Source organism: Apus apus, chromosome 2, assembly GCF_020740795.1.
Source record: "Apus apus isolate bApuApu2 chromosome 2, bApuApu2.pri.cur, whole genome shotgun sequence".
Classification (NCBI taxonomy): domain Eukaryota; kingdom Metazoa; phylum Chordata; class Aves; order Apodiformes; family Apodidae; genus Apus; species Apus apus.
Window position 1 is genome coordinate 63,963,449 of NC_067283.1, and position 14,441 is coordinate 63,977,889.

Below are 14,441 nucleotides of genomic sequence, written 5' to 3' on the forward strand. Positions count from 1 at the left end.
GAGACATTCATCTACAGTTGCTACTGGTAGCAAAGACAGAGATGTAAAGGCTTCCATATGGTAGCTGTGTTTGATGGGGAAACACAGTGCCAGAAGAGAAAGATCTCATTGGCCTGAATTGCACTCACTTCCCGCAATCGGTCACAGATTGCTCTTTGGGTTACATAACGATCTCATGGGGCCCCTGTAATGCAGTTCTCTTCCTATTCTGCTGTAATCCCTGTTTGGGGAAAACCAGACATATATTCTGCTACATGCTGCCTAATAGATGTTGTCAGGTTATGGTACAGATGTTGCCAAAAGCCCTTCCTCAAGAGGACAGAAAAACTTGGTGGAACCAGCACTTCATTGTTGGCAGTTTGTTTTTCAGGGCACATTGATGTGAATGAAAGAACAAAAATCCTTTTCCCAGTTACCTAACACTAGAAAAAACCATCAGGTTTTCACAAGAAGAGAACTGCAACAGTCTGTGTTAGAAGAAACTAGGTCGCATCTCCCTTTTCAAATGCTTTTGCATGGCTGCCTTTCTGTACCTGCAAATAATTTACAAGCCTGTTCCAGACATCAGTGAAAATTTCTTCCCAAGACTCTTCCCACAGCCAAAATCACAGTCAATCTCATAAAGACTCCAGTTAGTTTCTCTTCAGCTAACATCACTGTTTTTATTTAATCTTACAGTGATGTAGTTTTTCCACTAAGAGGTGGAAAATCAAGACAGAAGGGAATATTTTCCCTTCCATCTGTTGGCTGTCTTGTCTTGCACAATAGTGTCCAAGTTTCACTGAACAACTCCCTGTCTGCACAGTCATTTCAGACTTCATGCCTTATCTTGAGCCAGCACTTATTTTGATCTGGGTTCTTCCAGTCAACAGTATTAAGTAGGATGTCCCATTTCAGCACTGTTCCTTTCTCTTTACTCATTGAGCCACATCCTTACAATGCCTTCCACGATTAACTTGATTCCTTATCCCTACTTTTGCAGGCAAGAAATCCACATGCACCAGCTTCTGCTGCTGACATTCTCCAGATGGCCGGCTCTATTTGGCAACGCTTCTCTTCTCATTTCCTTTCAGCATTCCTGCAAGATGTGGCTGTTTGGGACAGCCAGGCCTCCTCTAGGGACATTCCTCTGTCCCTTTGCAGGGCTCTTCTGGTTGGCGTGCTGGCAGCCAGGGGAGGTCGATCTTCTCAGCATCATCCTTTGTTTTCACCTGTTTGAAAGGTCTGTTCTTTCTTAGAGCAGCTACCTATTAATCATCTGTTGTTTAGTCCATTCTCCCTACAGTAGTTTAGCCCCCGAGTAGACGGAATAATCCCATTTGGGTTTGAGCCTGCCTTCTCCATAAAGAAAATGTTACAGACATAGCTATTTTGCACCTGGGATTCCTGCCCATTTCCTGCACTGATGGTAAGGATTGATTCTTTAGAAGATATTTTACTGAAGCTCAGGAAACCCTTCTGGGGAGAAAACACGGTCTTACCAGGGCACTTCAAAAAGGCTATCCTGAGGGTCACAAGCCTACGGCAATTTAAATCTTTCTTGGCTTACCCCCTGGAAGCTCAGCCCCCCTTGAAGGCCGCGGTTGCTGGGGCAACGCAGGGCTGCTCGGGATGCGCTCCCCCCTCGCAGACGGGCACAACTCCGTCCTGCAGCACGTGGGCCAGCCGCTCATCAGCGGCGGAAAAGCCGCACCACACAAGCCACCCCGGTGCCTCGCAGGCGGCCCTTTTCCAAGGAGGAAAAGCACGGGCCGGGGCAGGGCTGGTTGCTGCATCCCCCTGAGGCGCAGCTCCGCTTCCAGGCCTCCACGACACGCACGTGTCAGCCAGGTCACCCGTGCCAGCACCAGGACCGCACCAGGCAGGCCGTGATTCTCTTAACCAGGCACTGCGCATCTTTTTTTTTTTTTTTTGGTGCCAAAAAATAAAAAAAAAAAAACCCAAAACGAACCCGAGTCCCCCGGCGCATGCGCAGGAGCACCGCCCGGCGCCCCCTTCCCGCCCTTTTCTGCCCGCTGCAAGGCGCAGCCCCCTTGCGCATGCGCGCTGGGAGGACGCGTGTAGCTAGGCGGGGGGGGGGGGGAGCTCCCCCCCCTCCCCCCGGACTCCCCACCCCCCCCCCGGGCCGAAGGCGCTCGGGTGTTTCCGTCCCGCTCCGGAGCCGCCGCCTCTCCCCGCCCCGCCCCCCCGGCCGCTGGGCTGGGCGCCGCGCTCCCGGCGGCGGGAGGAGGCGGAAGATGGCGGCTGGGCTCGGCGGGGAGGCGGCGGCGGCGGCGGCGGCGGCAGCAGCAGCAGCAGGGGTTATGCAAACCAGCCCGTCGGCAGCCGGCGGCAGAGCCGGTGCGGACCGCGGCTGAGCAGGGAGGTGACTGCTGAGGAGGCCGCCAACGCCGCCCTCCCCGGCGCCGGGCTCCTCCTCCTCCTCCTCCTCCTCCTCCTCCTCCTCCTCCTCCTCCTCCTCCTCCTCCTCTCCCTCCCTGTCCGTCTCTCGCCTTCCCCGGCTGCCCGGCCCCTCGCCCCGGCCCGGCATGGACGTAGCTCCGCCGTGTCGCTGTGCGCGGCGCTGCCAGGCCGCGAGTCGCCGCTGCTGCTGCTGCTGCTGCTGCTGCTGCTGCTGCTGCTGCTGCTGCTGAGCGGGGCCGCTCCCGGGACGGGGGGGTGGGGGGAAGATGTCGGACACGAAGGTGAAAGTTGCCGTCAGGGTCCGGCCGATGAACAGGAGAGGTAACTGGCGCCGGGGAAGAGGGTGGCGGGGTCTGGGGGCGCGGAGGCTGCGGGGGCGGGAGGCTGCGGGGAGGGGGCGGCGACCGGGGCGCGCCTGGGGCGGCCGCCGAGTCCCCCCCCCCCCCAGCGTCTCCGGCTTCTCCCCGGGGCTGGCGGGAGCGTAAACCCTCTCACAGACACCCCCTCCCTCCCTCCCTCCCTCCCAGATCCGAGGGGGAGCCGGCGGGGGTCGAAGTGCCCCGGCGTGCGGGGAGAAGGGGGGCAGGGATGGGGGGGGGGGGGGGGGGATGTGCTCTGTCCCCCTGGGTACAGCCCCCCGCCGTGTCGCCCTGCAGAGCTGGACCTGAATACCAAGTGCATCGTGGAGATGGAAGGGAACCAGACCGTGCTTCACCCTCCGCCCGCCAACACCAAGCAGGGAGAAAGGTAACAAGCCTGGGCGGCCGCGTCCCCAGCTGCGCCTCGGCTCCCCTGCCTCAGCCTTGCCGACGCTTCGCCTGCCTTGCTTAGTAGGGGTGTCCGGACGTTGTCGGTGCGTTTCGGGGTAGCCGGGGGGGGGACCGGGCGAGGGCGAGCGCCAGCCAGGGATTGCTGCCTTGCTGGGGCTGGCATCCCTGGGAGGGAAGGACCAGACCAGACCTTCCTCTCCTGGCTGCCGGAGTGGAGTCGGAGGTATCCAGATGGGGATGTGGAGACGGGAGATGCCTGTTGGCCTCGCAGGTTTAAAAGCTGGTTCTCGGTTAACTGCTCGAGGAATAAGCTACTGGCTAGGAAAGGACTCAAACTGACTGGGCGTGCTGCTTTCAGAAATTTCCCTCGAGTACGGGCCGATACTAACTCGATGTAACCTTTGAGGGAACAAGAAGCAGGATCTGAATTTTATGCTACAGATGGTATTTTTTTTTTTTTAAAGCTTCTTTACTAGCTTTTAACGCTTTTGCATTTGAAAAGGCTGTAATTGCTAAGATCCTTTATTAATTCAGGCTACTGTGAAGCAGCCTGTGAGAATATGCTAAAATAATTTTGAAATCTGGCATTTAGTTGTGATGCCCCAGTAAAGAATACCCTTGGAAATAATCCAAAATACCAATGCACTAGACTGTAAAAATAGATCAGAACAGGAAAAGATTTCTTTCCTTTGAGGGAGTGTGGGGAAAGGCAGGGAGGTGCAAGGGGAATAGTTATGTTGCATGGTGATCTCTTCAGTTACCTGTTGACTGCTCAACTGAAAGTTGATCTGTTAAATGTATTTAATGACAAGGAGCGTGAAATAATTTGCATGCTTATAGAGATTTTAATCTGAACACGTTCCTGCTACTCTAGACTTTAAGAATATTTTTGATTGAGTTCATAGTTGTTATGAAAAAACTGTAATGTGAGAGTATGAGTTTCTTCCAAGGCAGTGTTTCATGCTTTCACAGTTCTCCAGCAGAAAAGGTTTGAGACCTTTTTCTATTTTTACATGTCCAAGATGTGAAAGTACTTCTTATGTTAAGCCACATACAGGAATATAGATGTAATCACACTGGTTTAACTTAAATCCAACTTGGATTGTCTTCAGAACTGTTGTTGTGGCTAATGATGCTGAGCTGGGTATTGAGAGATCTGAACTTGCTTCCTGACCCTTTCACAGGTCTTTATGTGATATTTTATGTATCACGCTACCTCTGTGGGTCTTAGCATTCCATCTGTAAAATGGAAACCTTGTTTTTCTTGAGACTGTTCTATGTTAGAAAGTATGGGGTTCTTTTTCTTCTGTTTATTGAAGCGTATATATGACCATCACAACACTGGCATAATAAGAATAATGTTAACACTTTAAAGTGAGTGTATTTGACAGATACAAAAAGAGTTTACAAAACGGTAACAGAATTAAGATTTTAAAATCATTCTTTCAGTAGAGTAAAGAACCTTAGGGTCAGATGGCTTAATGAAGAGCTTGTAACGTGAATTTTGCTTGTTGTGCACAGTGGCCTACAGGTAATTCAGTGAGACTGTGCAGTGTTGAAAGCTTCCATGGCTTGTGTTTATCTGGCTTTTAATACCTGTAATGTATATAAATTCTCGTCCTTCTTTGGCATTGGTGTGTTGGCTTCTGTGCCAAGAGCTGTGATGCTTTGTGCCTCCTCACCATCACCAGCTGTGTTGGCAGGAGATGGCTGTCCTGCTGCAGCGCAGTTCGAGGGTGGCATTTATTAGCTGTTACAAGTGTGATTTATGCATTTGAAGTAGTTGCTTCATGTGAGTGGATTGGAAATATCAGTAAGAAATACTGATCAGAAGTAACATACACAGATGCAAACATGGAGTACCTTCTAAATGGCAGATGCTGTATGTAACCTGTTGAGATGTTTAGCCAGGCTTTTTACAGTGATGTCTAGTGATAGGACAAGGGACAACGGGTGCAAACTGGAACTTAGGAAGTTCCATATAAACATCAGAAAAAACTTCTTTACTGTGAGGGTGACAGAGCCCTGGGACAGGCTGCCCAGAGAGGTTGTGGAGTCTCCTTCTGTGGAGACATTCACAACCTGCCTGGACACGTTCCTGTGTGATGTGCTCTGGGTGATCCTGCTCTAGCAGGGGAGTTGGACTAGATGATCTTTCGAGGTCCCTTCCAGCCCCTAGGATTCTGTGATTCTAGTAGAATTTCCAGTGCCTTGTGAAGATCCTTACATTTTCTTCAGTGTTAAACTGCTGATTCCCACATTTTACACAATATAAATAGTTTAATTTCTCATGACGAAGAGTGAGTTTTATTCTTCTATGTGTACCCACCATAAAATGTCTGTATAAACTGGCTCTGAATTGCTGAGTAGTTGCTACTTGTACTTGGATTGATGCCTTGGCATGGTTAGAGATGTCAAATGGATTTTTGGTTTTCTTTGTGTAGCTTGTTTTTATATAGCTCAAATGGATTTTTCTTTCAGAGCAACCATGTCATTGCAAAAATGATTTCACTTGTTAGGGTGATTAATTGGTCTTTCTGTACTTTATTGCATTAATTTAATATTCTGTTTAGTCTTACCTTTCCCCTTTTACGTTTTATCTTTTTATATGGAAATTTCCCTTTTCTAGATGAATGGAAGTACAAGTTTGTACTGCACTTTGGAATAAGTAGCCTTCTGAAGCAAATCTGGTTTCTAGGGCTTGCTTTTCTTACTTGAACTGAGGCCAAGAGACTATAGGGTGTGGGTGAATTCAGGACCATGCTTTTTTTGTTTGCTCTGTTCTCTTGGTTGTAATTTTAAAGGTATTGACAGAATTTTCTCATGTAAAATTAGATAACTCTTTAATGATTATAAAATTTGCTCTTGGAAGAATATCTAAGCTTTATATAAGAATATATAAGCTTTGCATATCTGTTTTTGAATTATGTTCAAGTTCAGATGCATGCTATTAATCAGTCTCTTGGTTTTAATAAGGATATTTCTGAAGCATTTTAGATAAGCATGTAATTCTAGCTTTAGAAGTGGTAAAAAAGGCCTAAAATCTCTGGTAGTGCTGTCAGTTGTCCAGCTTTCTCTGTTGTATTAGAAGTAAAGGAATAAGTTAAAACCATAAATTAGAATAGGGTTCTGACTCATTCTTCTAAATACTAGAACACACAACATACACGCCTTAAAAAACACAGCTACGAAATAGTAATTGCTATTAAATACAAGTGTTCTGTCTTTTTATAAGCAGCAAGCCTGCCGATCCCAGCAGACACACAACTGTTAGCATTCTAAACTAACAAAAGAGGAAAACCAGAACTTAGTAAAACTGAACAGGCTGAGTCTGAAAGGCACAGGAAAATCTTCATTGACTTAAATAATAGGGTACAGAGTTCAGAAAGGAACGGTTTTCATTAGTTGGTATCATGTATAAACTCTGGAGCTGGCAAAGTTTTTGTAAGTTGGTTGTTGGACTTCATACCTTTAACCCTTGTTTTGCTATTATTACCAGCAGTAGTTTCCATTGTATCTGCCTAAGTGTGCTTTTGTGTTGTTTTAGTTACCTCTCCTGTCTCTCCTATGTTTCCTCCCCAGAATCAACACAGATTTCCCTTTCTTCCCCAGAAGAATATCTTGTCTTTCTGGGAACCTTCTGACTGGTTTTTTTCCCTCTCTTCACCTGGGAATCTGTATTTCCTTGCCTCTTAAGTACACTCTTCCTGAAAAAATTGTTCTCACTCACGGTCTTTTAGAAATGGGTATTATGTTTCAGGGCCAGTTGTGTACATCTTGCTGTCTTGCTACAAATGTTTGTATTTGTTGGCAATAAGGAACACTATTGAAGTGTAGCTATGAGATATTTAGAGGGTGGAGTTACAGTCTTTCAAAATGTTTGAGTAATTTTTTTATGATGGAAATCTGACACCTCTCTAGGTTTATGAAAGATTTGACTTTAGGGATGTATTTTTTTAGCAGGACAAATTGGGTTTTGCTGGGTTCCTCCTCTGCTTTTGATTTGTTAAATTCTTTCCTCCAACCTTTCCTTTCAGCTATGCTTTTTAATGCATAGGATCTGAAAATAAGTTTAGTTCCCTGACAACAGTTTTTCATGACATGATTTTTCCTTTAGTAGGCAAAGTATTTGTCTTGACAGAAATAAACAAAGAACTATGGAGACAGTACAACTGAAATACTATTTCAACTGTACTTTTGATTGCAACAAAAAAATCATCTCTTGGGTAATTTATTCCATTAGAGCACAGTAGCCTTGTGCATACTTTGACTTGTTAAAAATTTAAGGACAAAAAAGAGAGAAAACATCAGTGTGTGGAGCTGAACTGAAAATTACCACTTTTCTCCAAAAATATTCTCGCTTGGCTTAATTTTTTATTATTATTTTTTTAAAAGACATTTTATTGCTTGCTTGCTCTGTCTTCTTCCATCCTCATTTTGATAACAGGTAAGTAGCACCAAAGGTCATTTCTACCTAGGTAAAACTCCTCTTATAGCTCTAAATTACTAAAGATTTCAGAATATTTAGGGGCTTTTCTGAGTAGGTTTAAGATCTCTAATAAAATAAATGGAACAGGTGTGTGTGTGTGTCTGCCTAGTTTTTGTAGGTCACAATAGTTTCAAAGATGAGTGTGTGTAGCACAGGTTTTGTCCCTAGGCGGCTGGTCCTAAAACTCATGTTTCTGGAAAACAGCTGTTGCTTCCCCTGCCTTAGAGAAAACATGACTTTTGGATGGTCTTTAGTACCTAGTCCTTCTTGTGGTGGTGGTGAGACTATATTTTTAAAATTTGTTGCTTTGAATAGCATTATAGATGAGAGAAGTTGTAAGGAGAGGATGTTTCTGGTAATTCTCACCTTTCCAAATTGAAACTTGTGGAAGCTGAAGTTGGACAACTGCTAATTATTTCCATGTCTTAAGGAATGATCAACAAAATCATGTTGTTGATGTGTGTACTTCAAATTGTCACCTGTTTGAAGTAGATCATAAAATAACAGCAGGCAGCAGCGTTTGTCTGCAGGAAATTGTAAAACTAATTTGACTTTGACCTCTTCTCTTAACTTTTCTGTTAGACATGGATGTTCAGGATGTGAACTGTTAGCTTTGAACTGTTGCAGAAGAGGTGTATTTGAGTTATGAAATGTGTGGTTGGAAAATGCCATTTCGGAGCTATTTTTGCATTGCTTCATTCATGCCTCAGATGGGACGCTAGATGTAGTTCCTTGAAACTGCTGTTCTTGAATTCCGTGTAATTTGAAACAAAATGAGACTGAATTTTGAATTACAAGTTTGTGGCATGGCTCTTGATTTTTCCTCGGATGGCCTGGACTGTGAGTAAATATGACATGCATTATTTTACCTTTATAAGATCCAGATAGCTGTTAGGATCTTGTTCTTTGGTCTTTAAATGTCATTGCTAGAGGAAACTATAATTGGAGGCTGTTGGGATTGTGCATAAGCAGCTAGTAGTCCTTAGCTGGCAGTATTTCAGAACAAAAATAGATAACGTGTTTGAAGAGAAGGAAACTGCTTGGTAATACCATGTTTAGGCAGTCGTTGCTTTGTAGCCATTCTCTGCTTTTGGACTACTGAGTATTTGTTTTCAAATATTTCTGAGTAGAACACAGTAAAACAAGGCTCAGCCTTGAACTTGTTCAGTTTCTCTTTTTTTTGATGTTAGAAATGTTTACACTATGGAATGTTAAAAGATTAGTAGGCCTTTAGACACACATCTTCTGTGTTTAGAAAGGGGAAGGTATGTGTGCACTGGCTTATTACTGCAGTCAGAGGTGTTTTTTGAGATCTGGATTACTAGTGAATGCAGCTTGAATATGTTGTTTATTGAAATTATTATTGATTTAATTATGAATTGAAAAAATTTGCAGCTCTTAAAATGGAAGTCGTTTTTGGCCCTTTTCTTTGGCAAGATCAGGACTAGAAGAAGAGTTCTATTTTCACCTCCTTTACCCCGTAGTATAAATAATAGACAGCTTTCTTGTTTTGAAAACAAGGTTGTATTTGTTCTGTTGCATATCTGCTAGGTTTATCGAATCTGCATATGGTAAGATTTCAGAGTTCTAATTAGATTAATTTAATAGTTTTAAAAGTTAAATGATATTTGTAAACAGTGTAGTGACTCAGGTGTAGTCTAGATTCAGAATACTTCAGGAAGTGCTTAAGAGGTCCCTGTTCTGCAGAACCTGAGCTCAGAGGGAAGCAGTGCCCTCCAGCTGTCCTGCTGTGGGGGTCTGTGTGTCACACAGAGCTAGGGTGTGAATCTTGGGACAAAGTTTTGGGGATAAAGTGAATCCCAACTTGGTCTTGGACCTGCAACACACAGGCAGGCATCGACAGTTCAGAGAGTCACCAAGGTGGCACTTCCAGTAATAAAAGTTGAGCTAAATCTTTAACTTGACAGATATACTTGTTGCTATTGTGTTTGAGACTTAGCACATTTAAGTCCTTCGTTCCTCTACAGTTGGGTGCAGACTTATTAGCACTAGTGGTAGCTGCCTCTGGCTGTGTTGCCAATGTCTCTTACATGGACAGGCTGTCCTTGGTGGTGGGAAAGTAGTACAGTATCTTTGCTTATTTGACCCGCCCTGGGCATGGTTTGAATCTATTAATGGAAACAATTACTGACTACTATAGCAAAATGCCAGCTGCTGCAACAGTGCTGCACAGATGCAGTTGCTTAACTGAATAACTTCTCTGATTGCTTGGTTCCTTGTACTTGTGAGGATGTCTGTTACCAACAGCAGAGTGTGGAGAAGGCTCTTTAAGGAAATGTGGAAGTGTTGGCTGGAAACAGTGAATTTTATGTCTTCAGTAAGTGCAGCCTCCAAAGAAAAGCAATGATGTGCACCACAGAACTTGGCATCAAGTGAACTTGAGACCTGAACTGCTAAGTTAACTAATGGTGTTGCCTGGAAGTGTTGTTGCTATGTGTCTTTTTACAAAAGACAGTAGAAGGGATATGAAGTTCTTCAGTCAGTACCTGACTTTGTACATTGATATGAAATTGATCATCAGTTTGAGGTCTGCTGGAGCTTGAGCTGCTTGTGTGTGTGTTTAGAATCCTTTGTGGCATGTGATGGCTGTTCAGTAGGAGCTGAGGGAGGAGCTCTGTAAGTTAATAACAAGCAGATTGAAAATTTCCTGTATGAAGATCAATCAAAAAAATGCATTGCTGACAGGAGTTGAAAATCAATGATGTGAGCTCAAGATATCTGTGTTGGTGAAGAGCAGGAGTTACACAAGCTGTTTTCAGTGCCATGGGAGGGTGTTCCTTTATGTCATTTCTTGTTTTTTGGGGAAAGGAAAATTAATGGCTTTCTGATGCTTTTGTGCTTGGTTAGTGTTGATTAACCCCTGCAGTTCTGGTCTTTATTTTTTATAGTTCCCTTTTAATCTAAAAAAAAAATTTAAAATTAAAAAACCCAACCCTCAGTCATCAAAACATTTAATGAAATTCATAACCATATCCTGAACTAATAAATTCCTTAGTTATCAGCTGCAACTTTTACTTGGCATTTTATTACATCCTAAATAGAGACATCCTCAAGTAAGTACATGCTTACCAAATACACCTACATCTTCCTTGGATAATGCGAGGTTGGTGACTTGTAAGGTGCAACTTTCTCACTAGCAGATAATCTGGATGTTCTGTCCTGTTTCACATAGATCACCATAGGGAAAATCTATATGGAGACAGCCCCTAATGAAGTCACTAATGATTTATTGTCCTGTGGTAACTTACTTGCTGTTTGTGTTAAAACTTAGAACAAAGATTTGTACCACAATTGCTTTTCTGGCAGATTAAGCCATGAATATATTTTGATACTTACTAATGGTACAGTACTTATTTTGAGGTATATCAGCACAGCAGGAGAAATTTATGTCTGAAACATTGATGTGTGCTTGTGTAAGTACCTGGTTTCTGGAATGTTTAAGATGATGCTGGAGATACATCAGAGAGGCTCACTGTGCTCTAGCAACAGGGTACATTGGGTCTATTTTCTAAATGCAAGCCCACACCAAGCCCATGCTGCTGCCTCTTTGTGTTTAGTAACAGCACAGATAGTAGGCTAGTACTGGCTTACTTTGAGATTCATGTCTTCACTGCGTAGTCTGTTTGGAGTGTGTGTATATCCCAAGAATTTTAAGCATTTCAAAAACATGAATCAAAGCAGCTACTGTGGCTGGAATGGCATGCTTATCTCTGTATGTGTTTATGAAGATACTCTTCAATATGTTAAAAAAACTGCCAGCATGCATTGCTAACACTAAACTTTCTACGAAGTAATTTGATGCATTGTTTTAAAAATACATTGCTGAAATGGTCAACACCTAAATATTTCTTCTGGATTTTTTTATTAGAGAATATGGTAGACATGCAAATAAAATGAAAAATCTACGTGGTATCCTATTTATTGTGCTTACATTTTCTTAGTTTATTTCAGTCTCTTTTTAAACATAAATGCCAATCCCAAGTGGGTAGTGTTCAAAAGCCTCCAGGCAAAATTAGATTTTCTTCTAGTGTAAGGCTTTAAAATTATGAATCTGTCTGTTGAGCTACTGAAGTAATTTCTCTAGCCTTAAATACAAGTATGTGGAGCTGTCTGCTTTGCTTAGTATTTCTTATATGATGACAAGAAACAGCAGATCTTAGATAAGAAACTGCACTACTTTATACTTCTTCACACATGGTTTCCACTTTTCGTCTGACTTTATGATTAAAATCACGTGTGATGTAGCTGAGAAAGCCTTCCACAAATTTGTTTCTTTCAGTTGAAGGAAAAAGGATTGGGTGTGGTGGAAGGGGAAGTTTATCTGCAAAATGAATAGATTTGTACTGTGACTGGTGCTAGCTGCAGTGCAATTTTTAATACTTCAGAGCTCAGATTTTGTTGAATTTTTACTTCAATTTTACTTTGTGATTCAAAAGCCAAGGCTTGTTTTACAGTAGATGAGCTTTTGCTAAAGATAAGTCAACAGAGCATTCCAGCAGAGGCAGAGAGCTGGTGGAAGTTTTCTATTGGCAAAGCTGTTTTATGGCCCTGAGTGAGCAGCATCCTGATCTGCTTTGTAAAGTTTCTTTGTCAGCATCTGTCAGTGTGAGTTTTTTATGTATGTGATGTGATGTAAGTCTGCAGCAATCCAGACTTGTTTTCGTTTATTAGTCCCACCTCTCTGAATGATGCAAATCCAAAGCGTTTTGGTATTTTTTTGTATTTTTTTCTTGCTGTCATACCATGCTATCATCCCCTGTTTTGAGATGTTTCTAAATTTACTTTAGACTTGAAATATGTTTACAGATAATTTCATTTAATTAAATGAGGCTGAACCGAAAATTGGCCATTTGGTAAAATACAGAAATGTTTCTATATTCACTGTATTTAGCTGAAGAAGTGAATATGTTACTGATGTATCCTCTGAATGCTCAGCAAGAAGTAGTTGAGTTTGAAAATATTTTTTAAAGACAACTTTGCAGGGAGTAAGAGCACAAACCATTTGCTTGCCTTTCCCACCTACCCCCGTATTGGGATAAAAGAAGATGGTTCTGAAGGTATTGTTAGAAGTATATAATGGAACATTGTCCCAGCACTCAGGTTTTGCTGTTTTGGAGCTTCTTACTGTTACCACAGTGAGATTCTGAAACAAACTGTCTAGAAAACTGTCTGGTATTTTCCATACTACCCAATACATATAAAAAAAAAAAAGTAAGAAAGTTTTGAATAGTCCTCATTCTTCTGCTGGTGTTAATCTAATCCTTGTACCTGCATTCTTGATTGGAGTGCCCTTGAGAAATGCTGCTTCAGTGTCTGCAGAGAAAGTGACACACAAGGAAATGCAAAAGTTGGCTCCTTAATGGATTTGCTGCTGACATGTTAGAATGTAGGAAAAGGATACCTGGGGACCAGGACTGGAAGGATGATGAAAGACTATGGAGAGGTACAGAAGTGAATGCCCATCAACACAATGAAACTCCTCAAAGTACATGTTGGAGGAAAACACAAGAAACAAACAACAGAACCCAGCAGCATCCAGTAAGCTTTTTTCCATCCTACTGAAAATGTGTCTGAGAATCTTGCATTCTCTGGGGTGGTACTACAGTCTTCATGTGTGTTCCAAGTTGAAAAGAAAAAGGAAAATCTGTTCTTGTAAACAGACCATTGAATACTGGACAGCTTGCCCTGTAGTTTCCTTGTCAAGAGCTTCCAAGTCCTTAGTATGTTTACTGTTAGAGATGTTTATAACATTGCAGCTAATTTCATGTCATATTCCTAATTTTCATTGCATAGTTGTAACATGTATTTTAACACTAAATTTTTCTACATATTATATTGTCTGTCATAATTGAGAATCTTTGTAAATTGGCTGTGAAATAGTCCATTTGGAAACACTTCTGTGTCCATCAAAAGGACAATGGAAGTGAGTTATGATGTCCCATTTAAGTGTTCTCCTAACGTCTCTTTCACTGGAGTAGTATATTGAATTTTAAAAATACATTCAGTAGATGTTCTGTCCCACTCAACATGCTAGTCCCATGATTGGATTTCTCCTCACTGTCAGAAGTACTGTGTACTGAAGGAAGGGGATATCTCACTTGCCCATGATGAAAGATAGAAATGAGCTCCTGCCAGTTCTTTTTTCAAGTGCGCAGCAGGGCATAGTGGATGAATACCAAACCTAGAAAACCATCAGTCTAGTATCTCCTCTCTGGTTTCATTACTCTTTGGGGCAGGCTGCATCCTCTCAAGTAGTTTTTGAAGTTTCAGTTTTGCAGATGTGAATGTAGTAATGGGAAGCTTTTTTGCAGAAATAGTAATGGTGTGCAAGCTTTGTGCCCACAGCTGTCAACACTCATAGATAGAAGCTTTGTATGTGATCCAAGGAGTGTGATCTAGCTTTATTTGACTTTTCAGAATGGCATCTTGCAACTCTGTGCTAGTTTAAACCCAGAAATGTAGACCTGCAGCATTGGGCTGACTGAATGGCCTTAGTATTTTGCAATGCTCATGTGTTTTCTAAGTTATGGTTCTTCTGGTACGTGGTCTGACACATATTGTTGGTTGCTATTGAGTATTTCTTACCTGACTAAGGAAGAAATTAATAGTTTGTATGCAAGACAGATCAAATAGACTTTGGCAATACTCTTGCACTCGCATGAAAAAGCTGTAACATGAATTTTGTAAAAATCTTTCCAAGCCAACTCAATCTTAATCTGTCATCCTTCATCAAGAAGGGTGTTGTATGATGACTTTTG

General features: G+C 42.6%; 1 protein-coding gene across 9 annotated transcripts in view; it reads left to right on the top strand.

The window, feature by feature from the left end:
* The first annotated feature begins 2,281 nt into the window (after window positions 1-2,281).
* Window positions 2,282-14,441, top strand: part of KIF13A (kinesin family member 13A) — a 118,220-nt gene continuing 106,060 nt past the window's right edge. For all 9 annotated transcript variants that reach the window (XM_051611875.1, XM_051611878.1, XM_051611876.1 and 6 more), the window contains exons 1-2: window positions 2,282-2,724; window positions 3,060-3,150. In XM_051611875.1, the coding sequence (XP_051467835.1) occupies window positions 2,670-2,724; window positions 3,060-3,150 (146 nt within the window). In that variant the 5' untranslated portion in view covers window positions 2,282-2,669. The remainder of the gene's footprint in view (window positions 2,725-3,059; window positions 3,151-14,441) is intronic.